The 18,160-nt window shown below is 40.7% G+C and overlaps 1 protein-coding gene across 2 annotated transcripts in view; it reads left to right on the top strand.

The window, feature by feature from the left end:
• Tmem232 (transmembrane protein 232) overlaps positions 1–18,160 on the top strand; it is a 273,538-nt gene that overhangs the window by 33,742 nt on the left and 221,636 nt on the right. For both annotated transcript variants that reach the window (XM_075951450.1, XM_075951451.1), the window contains exons 3-7: positions 9,302–9,413; positions 9,757–9,862; positions 10,927–11,084; positions 14,330–14,429; positions 16,646–16,803. In XM_075951450.1, coding sequence (XP_075807565.1) covers positions 9,302–9,413; positions 9,757–9,862; positions 10,927–11,084; positions 14,330–14,429; positions 16,646–16,803 — 634 coding nt within the window. The remainder of the gene's footprint in view (positions 1–9,301; positions 9,414–9,756; positions 9,863–10,926; positions 11,085–14,329; positions 14,430–16,645; positions 16,804–18,160) is intronic.

An 18,160-nucleotide genomic window follows, 5' to 3' on the forward strand; every position in this document is an offset into this window, starting at 1 on the left:
GCATTCCCACCAACAATGTAGAAGTGTTCCCTTTTCCCCAGAACCTCTCCAGCATAAGTTGTCATCAGTGTTTTTGATCTTGGCCATTTTTATAGGTATAAGATGGAATCTCAGAGTTGTTTTGATTTGCATTTCTCTGATGACTAAGGATGTTGAACATTTGCTTAAGTGTCTTTCAGCCATTTTAGATTCCTCTGTTGAGAGTTCTCTGTTTAGATCTGTACTCCATTATTTTTTATTGGATTATATGTTCTTTTGGTGACCAATTTCTTGAGTTCTTTATGCATTTTGGAGATCAGACCTCTGTCTGATGTGAGGTTAGTGAAAATCTTTTCCCATTCTGTAGGCTGTCGTTTTGTCTTGTTGACCATGTCCTTTGCTTTACAGAAGCTTTTCAGTTTCAGGAGGTCCCATTTATTAATTGTTTCTCTCAGTGTCTGACAGCTGGAGTTTTATTTAGGAAGTGGTCTCCTGTGCCAATGCATTCAAGTGTACTTCCCACTTTCTCTTCTATGAGGTTCAGTGTGGCTGGCTTTATGTTGAGGTCTTTGATCCATTTGGTCTTGAGTTTTCGGCATGGTAATAGATATGGGTCTATATTCATTCTACATGTTGATATCCAGTTATGCCAGCTCCATTTGTTACATATGCTTTCTTTTTTTCCATTTGATATTTTTTGAAGAAGCTGTATCTTCATAGATGATATACTGACTAGAATTCCAGTTCTGTGTAGAGGTGTTATGTTGCAGGTTCGAAGGCTACTTACTGTATCTTAGCCTAGTTCTTGCCTCAGGACAGCGGCATGTTGTTCACCCCTGCATCAGAACTAACCCCCTGTGACTAGAAGAATAGTGGACTCTTAGAGCTCAGCAGACCCTTAGCTTCTACCAACCCCAAAGCTCAGAGAACATCTTGGGCCCGTAGAAAAGCTCCCCCGTCTCCCTGTACCTGTTAGTGCACCACCAATGTATTTGGAATTTGTCTTGATTAATGTACTTTTTCACTTATGTAAATCTATAAAACTTCATGAAACTGCTTCCACATTGGAACAAGGGATTTGGGGTAACCAAAATCTATGTTCAGCCAATCCTTTAAAGTTTCTGGAGAAAGGATTGGACTGGGCCAGTTCAAGTGAGATTCATTCAACAGTGGCCAGAGGGTGCAGACATATGGGCCAAATATGGAACACCAGTCAGCAGGCATTTTGAATAACAGTTTTTTTCTGTCAATTTACATACGCCTTGAATCCTACTTGTTAGTCTCTTAGATAGCTTTTTGTCATTTTTATTCTATTTTTTTTTCCTCTCTTGGATTCATTCACACATCTCCTCTTGGCTTTTGTTTTCCTCTTAGGAATTTTCTACTTGAAATGTCTTGGCTTTAACTATCACTGACGCAGAGGGGAAATTAGATTTTTACTTGCGGGTTTTATCTCCTTTTCAATGCCTGCCTCATGAATATAATGTATGGCTGTCTCATAGGAACAAAACAAACCAGGCACATCTTGAGTAGTATAAATAACCTGCCTAAGTTCTTCCTGTCTGCTTCTCATGGTGTTCTCATCCCATGCAGGCTAAAAACCTCGAGCCCATCTGCGTGCCCAGCTCACAATCTCCTTCCCCCCCCCCCCCCCCCCCCCCCCCCCGCTTAGACCTCAAGCCTTTTGGGTTTAGCTTTCTAGAATTTAGCTTGATTTCGCATGGCTTTCATTGGCTTCTGCCCAATCCCTCTGCGCTGTGCGACCCTGAACCGGAAGTAGCAGAGACAGGGTTGGGACCGGACAGTGTCCGCTCTTCAGTCCTCCAAATCCTGTCCTACCGTGGGTGTGCAAGTTCAAGCACCAGGCTTTTCCTGAATTGTCGATGGAAAATAATCATGTTTATAACTTACCCAGCACCAGGTTTATGCCAGCAAACGTGCAGGTGTTCTGGGCTACTGCGTTTTAAATTCCGGAGAGAGAGGGTCTCTGTTTCAATAGATGGGAAACTGCAGCTCACCTATAGTGGGTCACCAGAGGGTGGTAAATTCTCATGGCATTTCACTACTCTTTCCTAGTATGTCTCATCTCGTTAAGCGAAATGTTGTGCGGTATGGTGGTTCGAATGCTAACGGCCCGCACCGGCGTGCAGATCTGAGTGCTTGGTCCCTAGTTGGTAGAATTATTTTGTGAAGGGTTAGGTGTAGCCCCGTGGGAGGAGGGGTGTCGCTGGGGGTGCGCTTTAGATTTCAAAAGCTCGTACTGCTCTCTGCTAACCTTCTGGCATGCGCCTGTGTGTCAGCATCATGCCTGCCGGCCTGCCGCCACATTCCCTGCCATGACGGTCACGGAGTCCAGCCCTCTGACACTGTAAACAAGCCCTCAAATAAATGCTTTTTCTTATAAGAGTTGCCACCGTCATGGTGTCTCGTCCAGCGACAGAACAGTTAGAGCATATCAAGCACCAAGTTTCTTTCCCAGACTGCCAGCTTCCCGACGCCGGTTCTCATTCTTCAGCTAGCTCTCCTTGGAGCTAACATAATCTTCATTACGTTCTTATGAATGAACTGAATTGCTGTTGATATAAATAGTCAGCTTGGATTAGGTATCTATGCAACCAGGAGACTTTAGTGTGTTTGCTTTCTATGTAAAATTTAAACGATGGTCTTTGTGGGCTGCCTGTTAAGATTGTACGTTTCATTCCTGGAATAGATTGAGTTTATCTTTGTGAAATCCTTTGATATTTTGAAGAAATTGGAATGTAGGAAGCTAAATTATATTTTATTTTTTAAACGCCTGTACAAATCTTTTACCATTCCTCCTGTGGCTTATTATATATTATATGCTTATATTATATATTACTAGTAGAAGGGTTAATTTGTTCTATTTTCAATGGGAAAGAAATAGTTAAAAATAGCTGTATTTATCACCTGTTTAATATTTATTAACATGATCTGTGGGAGATCAATTAGGGCATTCAATATCTGTACTGAAAGTAAGAAATTATTAACTTTGCATATTCCCAATGGAGCATTACAGGCCACAACCTGCACTGAAAAATAATGGACAAAATAAAATTGTTTATAAGATGTTCTAAGCACATGAATTTGAATTAGCTGTTATTTTAATCCCAGGACTTTCTTTTGCTTTAGAAAGAAATGTATTTCTGAGTTTCTGAGGAAGTCAAGGTAACATGTTTAATTTCAGAAAATAAAATTTAAATTTATATTTAAAACCCTGGGTAGTATGTTTATAGGTATACTTGGGGGTGCCCATGTTTGGTATGAGGGAAATCTTTTCAAGTTCATTAATATTGTTTTTTTATGAAGACATATATGTTACAAACTTCTACAGATGATTCTGAGTGATACTACAAAAAGAGCTCCAGGAGATTGAGGTGCAACTTATTTATTTATTTAATTAATACATTGACTAATTAACTTTTTGGTTTTTTTCGAGACAGGGTTTCACTGTGTTGTGTAGCCCTGGCTGTCTTGAAACTCTCTCTGTAGACCAGGCTGGCCTCAAATTCATTCACAGAGATCTTCCTGCCTCTTCCTCCTGAGTGCTGGGATTAAAGGTGTGCACCACCACTGCCTGGCTGAGTTGCCGCTTGTTTTAAATATTGGTTGTTTTTTTTTTTTTACTTTGAAACATATGCACTTCAGTGTGATATTTAAGCCTTCTTTTTCTTTTTATAATACAATGTACACTCTGTACATTTTAATCAGCATATATAAAGTAAATACCAGATGTTCATTAGGCAAATTTATATATGTTAATCTATATTTAATTAATGACAATGGATAATATATATTAATAACATACACATACATACATACATACATACATAACAATATAGAGAAACTCAAGCTACAGCCATGAATATTAGATAGCTGCATCAATATTAAAACACCGAGCATATTTCTGTGGTCTTACAGCTAGACCTTAGATGAGTTCTTGGGGCTTTGTAATTACATATTTCCAAGTACATTCTCTTCGTCTCTGCTGCTGTCATCACTTGTCCCTTCAAGTTGGCCTCATCTAATTCCTGTCATTGTGCCCAGCCTCCCACTGGTCCCTGTTTCTACACTCACCCGCTTGTCCTCTGAACAGCAGCCTCAGAGTTCTTTTTAGGCACGCAAATGTCATCTTTTCGTGCTCTAATTTAAACTCCGCACTCCCTTCCAATCACGTCAGAAATAAAATTCTAACACTACCTCGTAGTCTAAACACCTCCCAAGATTCCAGGCTACCTTCTGTCTAAGAGAAAATTCTTAAACAATAAAGGAAAAACACAATTGTGTATACACAGGAAAGTTTAATGTGTGTCCACACTCAGTGTAGCAGTGAAAAACCTGTTACGTTAAGACAAACATACCTGCAAAGAGTGTGTAAATATTTAGTTTGTATATTCCCCTCCTTATTTTTAAAAGGATTGGTTTATTTATCAGAGCATCCATATTTTATTTGTTCTCATTTTTATTAGCTCGTTGAGAATTTCATACCATGTGCTTCGATCATAATCACCCTCCTCTAACCCCCCAGGACCGGTCCTTCTCACCACCCACCCAACTTTGTGTTCTCTCTCTCTTTCTTGAGACTCATTAGATCCCGTTGGTGCTGCCCGTCTATTCTTGGCTCTGTGGTCTTCTACTGGAGCACACGCAGCCTGTCAGGGGCTGCACTCTCAGAGAAACCCGACTTCCCCTCTTCCAGCAGCCATCCTGGTTAGCACGCGCACTCCTCTTCTCGGAGCTGGGATTTGGTGTGGTGTGAGTTTGCACAGGTCTTGTGTGTGTTGTCACTATCATTGTGAGCCCATCTGTTCAATTGTCTTGCTCTGTCCACAAAACATCGTTCCCCTGCAGTCACCCACTCCCCTGACCCCCTCTTACACAGCGATCCCTGAGCCTTTGGTGGGGTTGTGATACAGATGTCTCATTAAGGGTTGAACATTCTGCAATCATTTATTCCCTGCACCTTGATGGGTTGTAGGACTTTGTATTCATCATCATCTACTGCTAAAAGAAGCCTTTCTGATGATGGCTAAGAAAATAAATGCATTATCATGTAGGTGTAGCAGGACAGCATCAGTTGGCTTACATGATAACTGTTTAGCAGAATAAGAGCAGTAGCATCACCCCTGGGTCCTACGACCTGTCTAGCTACAGGCCCCTGACCCAACAATAGTGTAAGATCTGGTTTTTATCTTATGGATTAGTGATTAAATCTGATCAGGAAGTGGTGGACTTCTTCTATGGTATTCATGCAACTATTGCACCAGTGGGCATGTCTTGCCAGGCCATCATTGTTACAGCTGGGTTCACAGTTGGGTAAGAGTCATGGTGAGCTCTCTTCTCCAGGAGTCTGCAGTGCATCTGCCAGCACTGTGAAAGCTCGCCAAGAGGGATAAAACGTTCAGGCGAGCACCCACTTGGTTTCTCCAAGTTCTATGACTCCGGCACATGGTGCTTTCCACAGTGCTTGTCAGACTTTTTTTCTTTTTCTTTCTTTTTGATGATTAAATTAGTTCTTGATAATTTCTTACACGTATATAATGCATTCTCTCCCCCCAAAGCCTTCTCTTATCCTCCTCTCTTCCCTACCACCTCCACCCTGTCCTTTTCCCAGATTCATGGTTTCTGGTTTTGTTGTGTGACTCATTTGCTTTCAGTGGGGTCATTTCTGTGACGATTTGATTGAAATTATCTACTGGAGCTTGGTGGAATCACTAGTCAATACAAAACTGCATACAATGACTCTTCCTTGCCCTGAATCTATCCGTAGAAAATAGGTTAGCAGCAAAGGAGAGCCCTCTTCCTAATATCTAGGCTGCTTCCAATTCCTGGCTGTTATGAAAAAGATCATCAGTGAACATGGATGAGTGATGGAGGAAGGTCATTGGTTAAAATAAAAGAAGCTGCTTGGCTCTCATTGGTTAGGAGATAGGTGGGAGGAGTAAACAGAACAGAATGCCGGGAGGAAGAGGAAGTGAGGTCAGACTCCGCAGCTCTCCTCTCCGGAGCAGACGCTTCAGAGAGACGCCATGCTACCTGCTCCAGGGAAGACGCACGCACGCTATGAAGCTCCGACCCAGGATGGACTTAGGCTAGAATCTTCCCAGTAAGACCGGTGCTATACAGATGATAAGAAATGGGCTAGTCCAGGTGGGAGAGTTAGCCTAGAAGATGCTAGGTAGAAATGAGCCAAGCAGTGATTAAATGAATACAGTGTCCGTGTAATTATTTCGGGGCATAAGCTAGCCGGGCAGGCGGCTGGGGTGTTGGGGACGCAGCCCGCCGCCGCTCCATATTACTACAGATGAGGAGGTATCTCTGTAGTTGGATGTAAAGTCCTTTGGGTATATGTTCAAGAGTGGTGTAGCTGGATCTTGAGGTAGATCCATTAAACTGCTACATTGATTTCCACAGTGGCTATACAGTTTGGACTCTCACCACTTATGAAAAGAGTTTCTCTTTTCCTACATCAACACTAGTGTTAGCTCTCATTTTTTAAAAGATTGTTTATTGTAGTAATAAGAGCAGCAGGGCTGTGTCCCCAGCACCCCGGCCACTTACATGGCTAGCTTATGCCCCAAAATAACAACACACAAACTGTATTCATTTAAACACTGCTTGGCCCATTTCTATCTAGCCTCTTCTAGGCTAACTCTCGCACCTGGACTAGCCCATTTCTAATCATCTGTGTTGCACCCCAAGGTGCGCTTACCAGGGAGATTCTAGCCTACGTCCATCCTGGGTCGGAGCTTCATCGCGTTTGTCTGCCCAGGAGAGGAGAGGATGGCGTCTCTGAGCTCACTTCCTCTTCCTCCCAGCATTCTGTTCTGTTTACTCCACCCACCTATGTTCTAAGCTACGAGCCCAAGCAGTTTGTTTATTACTTAGCCAATGAAATCAACAGATTGATATATGACACTCCCACACCAGTTTATTTTTTATTTTGACCATTCTGACTGGGGTAAGATGAAATCTCACAGAAGTTTTAATTTACATTTCCTTGAAGGCTAAGGATGTTGACCATTTCTTTGTTTGTCAACTATTTGTATTTCATAGTCTGAGAACTTTCTTAGTTTTGTACTCCCCTTTTAAAACTGGGTTATTTGTTTAACTGATAGTACGTGTTTTAGCTCTTTGTATATTTTAGGTAACCGTCTATTGGAGGTGAAATTAGTTAGGATCTTTTCCCATTCTGTCACCTGCTGCTTTGCCGGAATAGTTGTGTCCTTTCCCATGCAAAATCTTGTCAGCTTCATGAGGTCCCAGGTATTAATTGTTGGTGTTAGCACTTGTGCTGTTGGTGGCCTGTTCAGAAAGTCCTTTCCTGTGCCAGTGAGTTCAAGGCTACTCCCCACTTTCATGTCTATCAGGTTCAGAATATCTAGTTTTAAGTTGAAGTCCTCAATCCATTTGAAGTTGAGTTTTGTGCAAGGTGATAAGTATGGATCTATTTGCATTCTTCTATGCCAGCCATTCTATTTGTCTAATATAAGTTTTTTTGAAGGTGGAGTGCAATCTTCTGTAGTGTGATTTGAGATTAGGGATGGTGATACCTCCAGCAATTCTTTTATTATTCAAGATTGTTTTAGCTATACTTTTTTTCATATTTTTATATGAAGTTGAGATAGTTTTTTTCCCAATATCTTGAAGAACTATGTTAGAATTGCATGGAGCCTGTAGATTGCTTTTGTTTGAATGGCCATTTTCACTATATTAATGCTTCTACCGAGACCACCATCCGAGGACTTAGAGAATGCCTTATCTACCATTAGGGTAGTCCACACAGTATTGCTTCTGACCAAGAAAGTCACTTCACAGCCAGAAAGTGCGACTGAGGGCCCCCAATCATAGCTTCATTCATCTTACTACATTCTCCACCATCCTGAAGCAGCTAGCCGGACAGAACAATAATTCTAGTACCAATCAAATGACAGTAGCCCAGAGGGCTGGAACAGGGTTTTCGTACGAGCCTAGGTATTGACACGTAGTAGGTTTTTCTTGTCAGGCTTTCTTTATCTCACCAGCACCCACATAAAGACACGGAGGCTTAATTACAAAAGCTTGGCCTTTAGCTTTAGGCTTGCTCCCATTAACTTTTATAACTTAAAAGAACCTGTGTCTAGTAATCTACATCCTGCCGTTTGGCTCTTTACCTGTTCTCCCCTCTGTATGTCCCGCATCTCCCTGGTGAAACCCTGCTGCGCCAGATTCTAACCCTCAGTTCCCCTCTCTGCCCGTAAGTCCCGCCTACTCTTTCCTGCCCAGCTATTTATTAAACCAATCAGAAAGCATCTTAGTTAGGTGAGGCAAAACACGTCTTCACGCCGTGTAAACCAATATCCCACCACATTGGAGTGTATTGACATTGTACAATAGACTTATCTGATTTGAATCTTCATTCTATAATTGAAATTTCTATACCCAGATGCTTACTCTCCCATCTCCACTTGTCTGACTGCTGTGGTCTCAACACCTGTCCCATCCTGAACTTATTCTCTACCCCTTATGTCACATATGTACCCCGAGCAGATTTCATCCCTTCAGTAAGTAGCAGTTCTGTCCTTTCAGTGAGACAGTTTAATCATGACTCCTTTCTTAAGCCTAGTGGATAACTCTTCGGTCAGCCCAAAGTTAAGTGTTTACATTATCCAATCTATTCTCTTTCCTTCCATCACTGCGGTCCTGGTCGGAACCATCATTATCTCTTGTCTAACCACATGGGTGACTATCGCTGTAGATGTGCCCCACTTCCTCCTCTCCAGCTCTCAGCTGATCACAGAGCAGCCTTGGGAAGGGCCCTAAGGCCTGCCACTCTCTTGAAGAAGCCCTGTAATGGCATCTCCCTCATGCACCGTCACCCTGGTTACTCCAGCTGGTTTTGCTCCATCTACCTTTTTTCCCTTGACACTTCCTTTAGCCATAGTTGTAATGAACCCACATGGAGGGAATACAGAGTTAGCTTAAGTGGGACCAACACTGACTGATGTGAGGAGATAAATCAGCCTTCAGCATAACTGAAGCTGTGCTCGACTTTACCGGTGAAGGAAATATCCAAAAGACTGCTGGCAACCATTTCAGGAATTTTTTTTTCTTTCCCACAAGACAAATGCCTTTGAAAATGAGAATTTGTTTCTCAGTAAATCTGGGTGATGTGTTCGGGGATCTTTGATGTTACTGATCTTGTTTGTTTGTGAAACATTATAATTAAAAAAGGTAAAGTACTTTTCCTAGAACAGCTCACCCACTAGAGGATGATGAATTAAAATTTGAAAACAACAGTTATAATTATTGCTTTTCCGCACAGGCCGTCATTTTCAATCACCAAAGAGTTCATATTGAAATTCAACCACACAGAGAATCCAGTAGAGCAGGAAGAATTGCTGGAACAAGCTAGAAGACTCCTTCTCAGGTGTAAGGTAAGAGTCAATTTCATGGTTTCTCCGCAAGTAAACATTGTTTTGTAGTCGGTAAATGTTAGGTAATTTTGTGTAATATTGAGAGAAAAAGTAAGGAGGTGGGTACAGACAGCTACCTTTGACTGCAAGTAGGTAGAGCTTAAATATTAGCATCAATTAAATGTGAAGTTTTTAACCAAATAGTTTTGATGAGGAGCTTCTCCTTAAGAGAAAAATAATTGCAGTCACATGATATTGGTGTTAAAGAATGGCTTTCAGAGTATAAAAAAGAGGCCATAAAGCAAACCAACAAAGGAATACACATTTTCGTTTATTGTTCTCTTCATTTGCTTTTCCATCACAGAGAAAGTTGGGTCTCAAGACGCTGGGCACCGGGAAGCACGTGCACCTTCCGACTGCGTGGGTAGAGGTCATCTACCTGGCTCAGTGCAAAGGGGAGATCCAGGATGGTATGTGCGTGTGCCGAGCCAATTGCGGATGCTCCCCAAGTGTTTGTAGAGCCACAAGGAGATGATTTGAGAATCTGAAGTAAATTTTTAGTAAATTTGAAGCATGCTTTGTAAATTCTCCATCAGAATATCTCATGACGTGTCATTATAAAAGCTCTTTGGAATTCTGAACTTACGACTTTGACTATTAAACTTTAAAATTACAAAATGGCTTTTAAAAGCTCTTTCTCGGTATAGTCTTTATATCTTTCCCCTAAAATTGGCAATTCATTTAAAAGTCACTGTACACTGTCTTTGAATAAGTCCACCAAGATCTGGCACCTAGATAAAGGAGGTTTTGCACTTTATATTCTGACTTATGAAACATAAATCAAATGGCATTGACTTGGCCTTATTTCTTTCTGCTTTAGAACAGGAAGTGTTGCTCATAACCTTTTCATTTTTTACTTCTCACTTATACAGCTCCTTTCGAGCAACCTCTCTACCCAATCTAAAAAGGAAATTAAGTAGCATTACTTTTAAGGGGATATAATTCCTTCTGTCGTTAAACTAAATGTTATGTGTACGCCTTCTAAAATGAGCTTGGGGATGTTAACTGCTAAGGTCAGAGGATATTTCTATGTAAACGGGGATTTGTAATGCTGCCTGAGAGCTCACTTAGCTTGTTTTTATGGTCCCTCATTCCGGTACTGCCAACTCTGTTGGAAGTTTACCAGATTTTGTGGGAGGGAGGTCGGTCTTGTGGCCAGCAGCCTCATGGGTGTCTGTGAGAAGGGGAAAGGCAAAGAGGGGAAGAGGGAGGTGGGGAAGGGGCTGTGTTTCTTTTGGGGTTTTGGCCTTGGAAATCACCCACTGTCATTTCTTCTGGGTTCTATTGATTGACGTAGTCATTAGGCCTGTTGAGGTTTGGGGTGCCTCTCCTTGGGAAGGGTGTCAAGCATTTATGGGGGCAGCAGAATCTCAGAATCTGAAGGACGAAGAATGAATTGTAAGATGTAAGCATAATGAAAAGGAAGGCACGATTAACTTTTCTGTGACAAAATTCCACGTTGTTGACGTTCCAGAAGCTTTAAACATGCTCTACGCCTCCTTGGACCACGTTCCTTTCGATTACGATCAGCTGCCTGCCCTGTTTTTCCTGGAGGAATCAATTCTATATCGACTCTGTTGTGATGCATTCATAAAGGGATTTTTATATGACGTTGAGATAAAGCTAGTGAAGGTACGTTTTTAATTTGAGAAAGTGTTTTAATTGTTCTAAACGCAAGCAGTAGGAAACTATGGTGCTGCTTGCCTCGGGAGCAGCCAGGGCACGGGCATATCCGAGGATAACGCCATATCCTTGAGAGGGGCCGCTGAAGTGCTGTTGACAGCTGAAATAGTTAGAGAAAACAGAATTTCACTAACTGTGTAAGAATATAATTAGTTAAAAATTGTCATGCTGTTCTTCTAAGTATGCATAGATAGATTTTTTTTAAGGGTTAAAAAGAAAAGATTTATTTACTTTTAAGGATATGGATCTTTTGCTTGTACATATGTGTGTGCCTGCATATGTGTGTATGTGTGTGTGTGTGTGTGTAGACTCTAGTTGTGGGCTTCCATGTAGGTGATGGGAACTGAACTCCTCTACATGAGCAACATAAGCTCAGCCACTGAACTATCTCTCTAGCCCCTTCTTTCAGGGATTTTTAATGCTATGTCCTTTATTTAAAACTTCTGAGAAATAACTCGAGGTGAGTAATCTTGTCAGCAGACTGTCGTTCTAGAGTGACTCAACAGAGCCACCATCATATGGGTTATGCTTTGTAAAGCCCCTCATCCAATGCTTCCAGTGTTTGTAATAGCTGCAGTTTACCTGGGAAAAAATTATTATAAAAAATAAATTTAAGAATAACTAGTGGTTTTATTGCAAATAAATTAGGTTTAAGTAATGGTTTTATTATTACAAAAAGGAGAGATTAGAAAGGTTTCCTTAAGATTACAGGACATGCAGCATGTCTATAAAACAAGTGGAATTGACTGAGCAAACTGTGTATTTTACAGCTTTGGGGAGATGGCTGTATTTTATCACCATGGCCCTAGTGTAGCGAGGAGCAGCGGGCCCCTTCCCGTCGCCCGGCTCCCAGCCACCGGCTAGCTTTACTCAAAATAATTACATGGAAACTGTATTCTTTTAACACTGCTTGGCCCATTAGTTCTAGCCTCTTACTGGCTAATTCTCACATCTTGATGAACCCATTTCTAATAATCTGTGTAGCACCACAAGGTGGTGGCTTACCGGGAAGGAGCTTAACCTGTGTCCATCTTGGAGAGGAGAGCTATAGCGTCTGCCTCACTGCCTTCTTCCTCCCAGCATTCTGTTCTGTCTACTCCACCCACCTAGGTTCTGACCTATCGGGCCAAGCAGTTTCTTTATTAATTAACCAATGAAAGCAACACATTGAAAGAAGACCCGCCTACATCACCCTAGTCTTGGAGCTTTCTGAAAGCTTCAGAGGGCAAAGGTGGCAGGTCAGAAAGCATAGTAGAGACTGCCCAAGCAAAGACCTAATTTCTGAATAGAAGAAAAGCATTACATGTTCTGTTGGCATGGTGAGATTACAATGATGTTTAAAAAGATTATGTGTTGTGTTTGTCAAACTGCTTTTTATGGATACGTATTTATAACAGAAAATATGGAAACAGATCAGAGTTTAGATGTACATTGTTAATCCCAAAGACTCAAGGAGAAACAACACTATTGCAATAAACTAGGAGGCATAAATAAAAGGTTGAGAAAGAAGACAAAAATATTTTGTATTGTAGACCATATTATTATGTAGATAGTCCCAATGAGACGACATAACACATATGTTAGTATATGCAGCAAATTAATAGGACATAAGAAACCAATCATATTTCTATATAACAATAATGGGCATATAAAGACCAAATTAAAAATATACTACAGTCACATGAAAGAATGTATATAATATTGCACATATCACTTCCTTACCTTCATTTCAGAAGATTTCTATTACTACCTGCTGTTCTGACTACCTTGTTATGACCACCTTGCAATCATGTCTTTGCTTTAGGAGGTTGTTATGACTAACTTTTGGTATGCTTATATTCTGCTCCCACCTATTTTGCACAGCAATTCCCCATTTGGAAACCTTCTACCTCTGAGTTATAAGGATTTATCTTTTTTCACATCTCACATCATGGTGATGACCTCTTGAACCTCACCTTTGGGGGAGACAGCCTGTGTACACAAATAAAAAAAAAGGTTGCTTTAATTAATTGCTTGAATTAATTTGGTCATAATGGTTTGGGTCAGTGGTCTTTTCCTTGAATCTTTGGGATTATTACATTATCCTGTAGGGTTAATCATTCCTCCAATTTCTTCAACATGACTTATGGTGAACTTGCCTTCCTGAGGGGGTGTCCCTTCCTTGACCAAATGATTGGCCATCCCAATGACACCAGATCTTCAGGGATGAGGCAGTGGCCTGTCACCACTCAGAGGCAGATTCTTTTGACTGGAAAGCAGTTTTCTCAAGTTGGTCTTCAATGCTACTGCAGTGGTATTGCCAGAAACACTCCCCATCTCCATCGTTTCCATTTTGTTCCTCATTTAGTGGAATAATTAAATTCTGATTAAATAAGTAATATATGATTCTGGAATATTGCCTCAATTTCAAATTGTGTGCACAGTCTTTCCTTTTTTCTATTTCCTAAGTGTGGAATTTTAATTTTTGAAGCATTCTTCTGAAAGTGTAAAGAATAATATAAAAAAACCCTATTAGTTCAATATATGTGTGCTACAAATAAAAATTTTGTATTGTGCTTCCATACAAATATGAAAATACAAAACAAGATAGCCCTGGTGTTTGCAGTGTTTACTGCGTGACATGATAAAGTTGTTTTTTTTTTTATAAGGAGATGGGGGCGGTATACTATGAAGAGCAGAATATTTCTCAGCATTCCCCAAGTCTCTATTTCAAACTGTTTCAGTAGAGTCATAGGAAGAAATATATAACCCACTGTGATCTGTACATACACAATGTACGGATTCCAATATACTGAAATAAAGGGAACTGGGAAATAGATTATGGTACTTTCTCTTCTCATGGATTTTATTTTTATATAAAACCCTGTAAATTCATTTCATGAGTTACTTAAGGAGTATGATCTACAATTTGGAAAAACAATGTTGCTCTGAAGGATACAGAATGAATCAACACCCAGCGCGGGCCATTTGAGAAAGGGTGGAGATGATCGATTCAAGTTCTTTTGGCTGAACCAGGCTTGCAATCTTGACATAAACGTTTTAAAGTTATTTCAAAAGCACATACTATCAACTGAGTTTGAAATTGTTTTATCTAAAAGTAAATGTAATAATAAAGTGGCTCATCCTTCTCTACGGTTTTTAAGCATTTATTGGTGTGATACAAACAATGTTTTTTTTCTTTTCTCTCTTGACAGATTGGCTATTTGATCTTCTTACGGCTTTTTGTATTTTTCCTGCATGGCCACCTAGAAAGTTTTAAACAACATTTACTTAGGCTACAGCCATATTTATACGGTAGAATATTTTTTATTTTATACTTATAAATGTTTTACGCTGCATTTTAAGATGACTGTGACTATAAAGAGCAGAGCTGGTTTATGTTTCATGAAGAGTAATACCTGCAATGATGCCCTCTGGGCCAGACAGCCTTCCTTCAGTGTTTGTTTTCCCTTAGAAACTTAGAATTTCTTGTGGCGAGAACATTTAAAAATTCAGTACCTTCGGAATCCTAATGAACTCAGAATTCTTACGAAACTGTAGTCACGGCCTGTGCCACAGATGTCCGGGACCTAACCTCGTGTTCTTCCGCCACCACCTTGCTTTTCCCGTTCTTCTCCCCACCCACCTCCAGCCTTCTGGGAGCAGCTGTTTTGTTTTCTTCCCAAGTGTATGGTTATGACTGAGACTCAGTTTTCTCACTTGTGACCACAGCTGTCAAAGCAAACTAGAAAGCTAAATTCTAAATTGCGTCTATTGGCGCTGTAGATGCTGAACTGGAATAGGGAGGGAAGAGAGTTCTGGACCATCTCAATATGGTTGCACGGCAGAATATTTTAGGCGTACATAAAGCAGAGCAGTGTCCTTTCAATTGTTTTGATTGACACTCAAAGGAAGAAATGCTCTTTGTGGGCTGGAGAGATGGCTCAGTGGTTTAAGAGCATTGCCTGTTCTTCCAAAGGTCCTGAATTCAATTCCCAGCAACCACATGGTGGTTCACAACCATCTGTAATGAGGTCTGGTGCCCTCTTCTGGCCTGTAGACAGAATATTGTATCCATAATGAATAAATAAATATTTTTTTTTAAAAAAAGAAATACCCTTGCCCTGCAATTCAACACGTTATGATCTACATCCACTTACATGCTGAGAAGAAGGAACTGTTGAGGAGTGGATATTGAAAACGGAAATGATTGCAGTGGGGTTGCCATGGGGCAGAGTGGCTAATTTTAGTTAATCGGTTCTAGGTTGCGTGTGTAGGAAAGTGTGGAATTAGGAAGAAGTGATGCTTTTATATTGACTAATATGGTCAAGATTTGGAAAACTGCAACAGTGAACTTGACCAACATACACAAGCGAGGAGTAAGATGTAGGTGACCAACAAAGCTAAGAACACCCGAGGGTGTGCTGGGGTGTCACAACCCACATAAAATCCCAGCACTTGGGAGGCAGAGGCAGGTGGATCTCTGTGAGTTCGAGGCCAGCCTGGTCTACAAGAGCTAGTTCCGGGACAGACACCAAAGCTACAGAGAAACCCTGTCTCGAAAAACCAAAAAAACCAAACCAAACCAAACAAAACAAAAAAACCCAATGTTGCTCGTATATAAATATGTTTAGGGCTGACCACCTGCGACTGGATAATCTATCAGGGAGCTCATCCCTGGGGAAAACTGAGTAGTAGCCATATGTATGCATTAACATATACCACATGCAACAGATAGTTGTATGTTATAATATGTAATATGCATAATATGTTAAACCATATACATGTTTTAATTAAACATTTATCTTTATTTTTTTGTTTATTTTATTTTTTTAGTTGTTGAAAAAAAATTTCCGCCTCCTCCCCATTTCCCATTTCCCTCCCCCTCCTCCCACACATTGCCCTCTCCCCCACTCCCCTCCCCCTCTCCCCCTTCCCCCCACTCTATTCCCCCTCCCTCTTGAGAATGAAGAGCAGTCCAGATTCCCTGCCCTGCGGAAAGTCCAAGGTCAAGGATTTCATAGCCGAGAACTATACTTATATCATTTCACCCCTTTTCTGCCCTCCAATTCTCTAGACCCCTTTTCAAATTAATGACCTCTTCTCCTTTAATTGCATCCGCGTGCTTACGTATCAGGAGAGGATGCTGAACCCATTTAGTGTTGCTCACATGTGTATGTTTTGGGCTGACCACTGGGGAAATCTCACAAAGTTCTACTCCTCAATGAGGAGATGCTATAATTAATGGCTGCCGAGAGGGGGCGAATATGTTATTTAATTGTACATTGAGGAGCTATAGCACAAAACTGCTCTGAATTATAAAGCCTCTGATGTGATTTATTTAAGGTGTAGTTTTCTCCCTCACCACCAGGGGACACACATACCATTAGAAATTTTAACTAGTTTAGGACAAAGAGTAGTGGTTCAGAAGTACTGATGTTGATTGCCCCTTAATAGCTAAAAGACAAACGGAACACAATGCAAGGTAGTAATAAGATATTTCTCACACATGATTTTTTTTCTCCCAACAGCACTTTATTTCTCTCAAGAATCCTACTATAAGTATCCAAACATCTACACAAATGTGCAGTTCATTCTGAAAACGTCAGAAATCATCTGTAAGAGAGAACTCCTTTCTGAAACAGTTGTGGGAAGTAAAGGTGGCGTGAAGGGTGCAGATTCTGATTTGGTAGGTAACCAGACATGGTGGGTCTTCCCTGTCATATAGCTATAAGATAAAATTGCTATGATTATATACTTACTCTCATCAATCAAGCAGGCACTGTTGAAGCTGAGGTCAGCAGGGTGGGGGGATGGGAAGGGGAGAGGGACTAGAATATACCTCTTTTTTTTTCACTTATGCACAAATCTTGGGTCATAGACTGCTAGGTGAGGAATGGATCATCAACATGATCCGATATTTCTTTGAGAGGCACAATGACATAACACCTCTTCCACATGGGTCCCAATCTCAGCCACTTAACAAATAATAGCATAACTTAGATTTATAAGTTAACATTTTAACATATCCTGTTTTATTAAGGGGAAGGATACAAAGTATAGACTGGTCACGAAACAAATGCAGTATGTCATGTTCTTCATGTTTTATATGAAATAACATTTAATATGCCATTAAAGCCAACCAAAGGCTTCCCGAAGCCCTCAAATTGTCCAGGCATGGTGGTGCATGCCTTTAATCACAAGGGAAGCAGAAACTGGCAGATCTCTGCGAGTTCAAGGCCAGCCTTGTCTAGTGAGCTTAAAGCCAGTCAAAGCTACACAGTGAGAGACCCTTCCCCCTCCAAAAAAGTTCACATTGAGAGATTAAAGTGATTCTAGTACATGAATTTAAATTTTTTCTTACCTATGTTATTAATAATCAATTTATGCAATAAACAATAATCACACAGACACAAAGTTCAATGAGCCACATAATTGTGTATATGACAGATGTTTTTCAAAGGACAAACTTTAGTGTCTTTAATAATAATCACTTTATTTCCTTTACGCAAATGTTTTCTGAAAAATAATGTGAGCACTGTGAAGCAGGGTTTTTTTTTCATTATTTTAATTTTTGATAGCTTATTAATGGAAAATTTATCCTTTTTAGTTTCTCAAGAAGGAAAAAGATTCATGTCTTTTGCTTGTGTGTGTGGTGTACATGCACATGCTTATTCATGTCTGCATATGTGTGGGAATGCATATGTACAATGTTCATGCATGTGCGTTTATGTGGATGGGGAGGCTACAGGCAGATGTTGGAAACTTCTGTGATTGATCTGGACTCTCTTGACCTACACAGTTTTTCCTTGGGCCTGGAGATGGTCCATTCCCCTGGCTAGACGATCTGGCCAGCTGCTCTGAGACCTTGTGCCCAGTTCCAGAGAGCTGGGGTTACAGGTAGAATACCCGAACAGCCCTGACTTTGTGTGTGTCCTGTGGAGTCACACACTGCTTCTCACACTCACACGCATGCATGAAGCTCTTCATCCACTGAGTCCTCTCTCTAGTCAGGGGAAAATTCTTTTAGCCTAATGTAAATTATA

This window comes from Microtus pennsylvanicus, chromosome 17, assembly GCF_037038515.1.
Source record: "Microtus pennsylvanicus isolate mMicPen1 chromosome 17, mMicPen1.hap1, whole genome shotgun sequence".
Classification (NCBI taxonomy): domain Eukaryota; kingdom Metazoa; phylum Chordata; class Mammalia; order Rodentia; family Cricetidae; genus Microtus; species Microtus pennsylvanicus.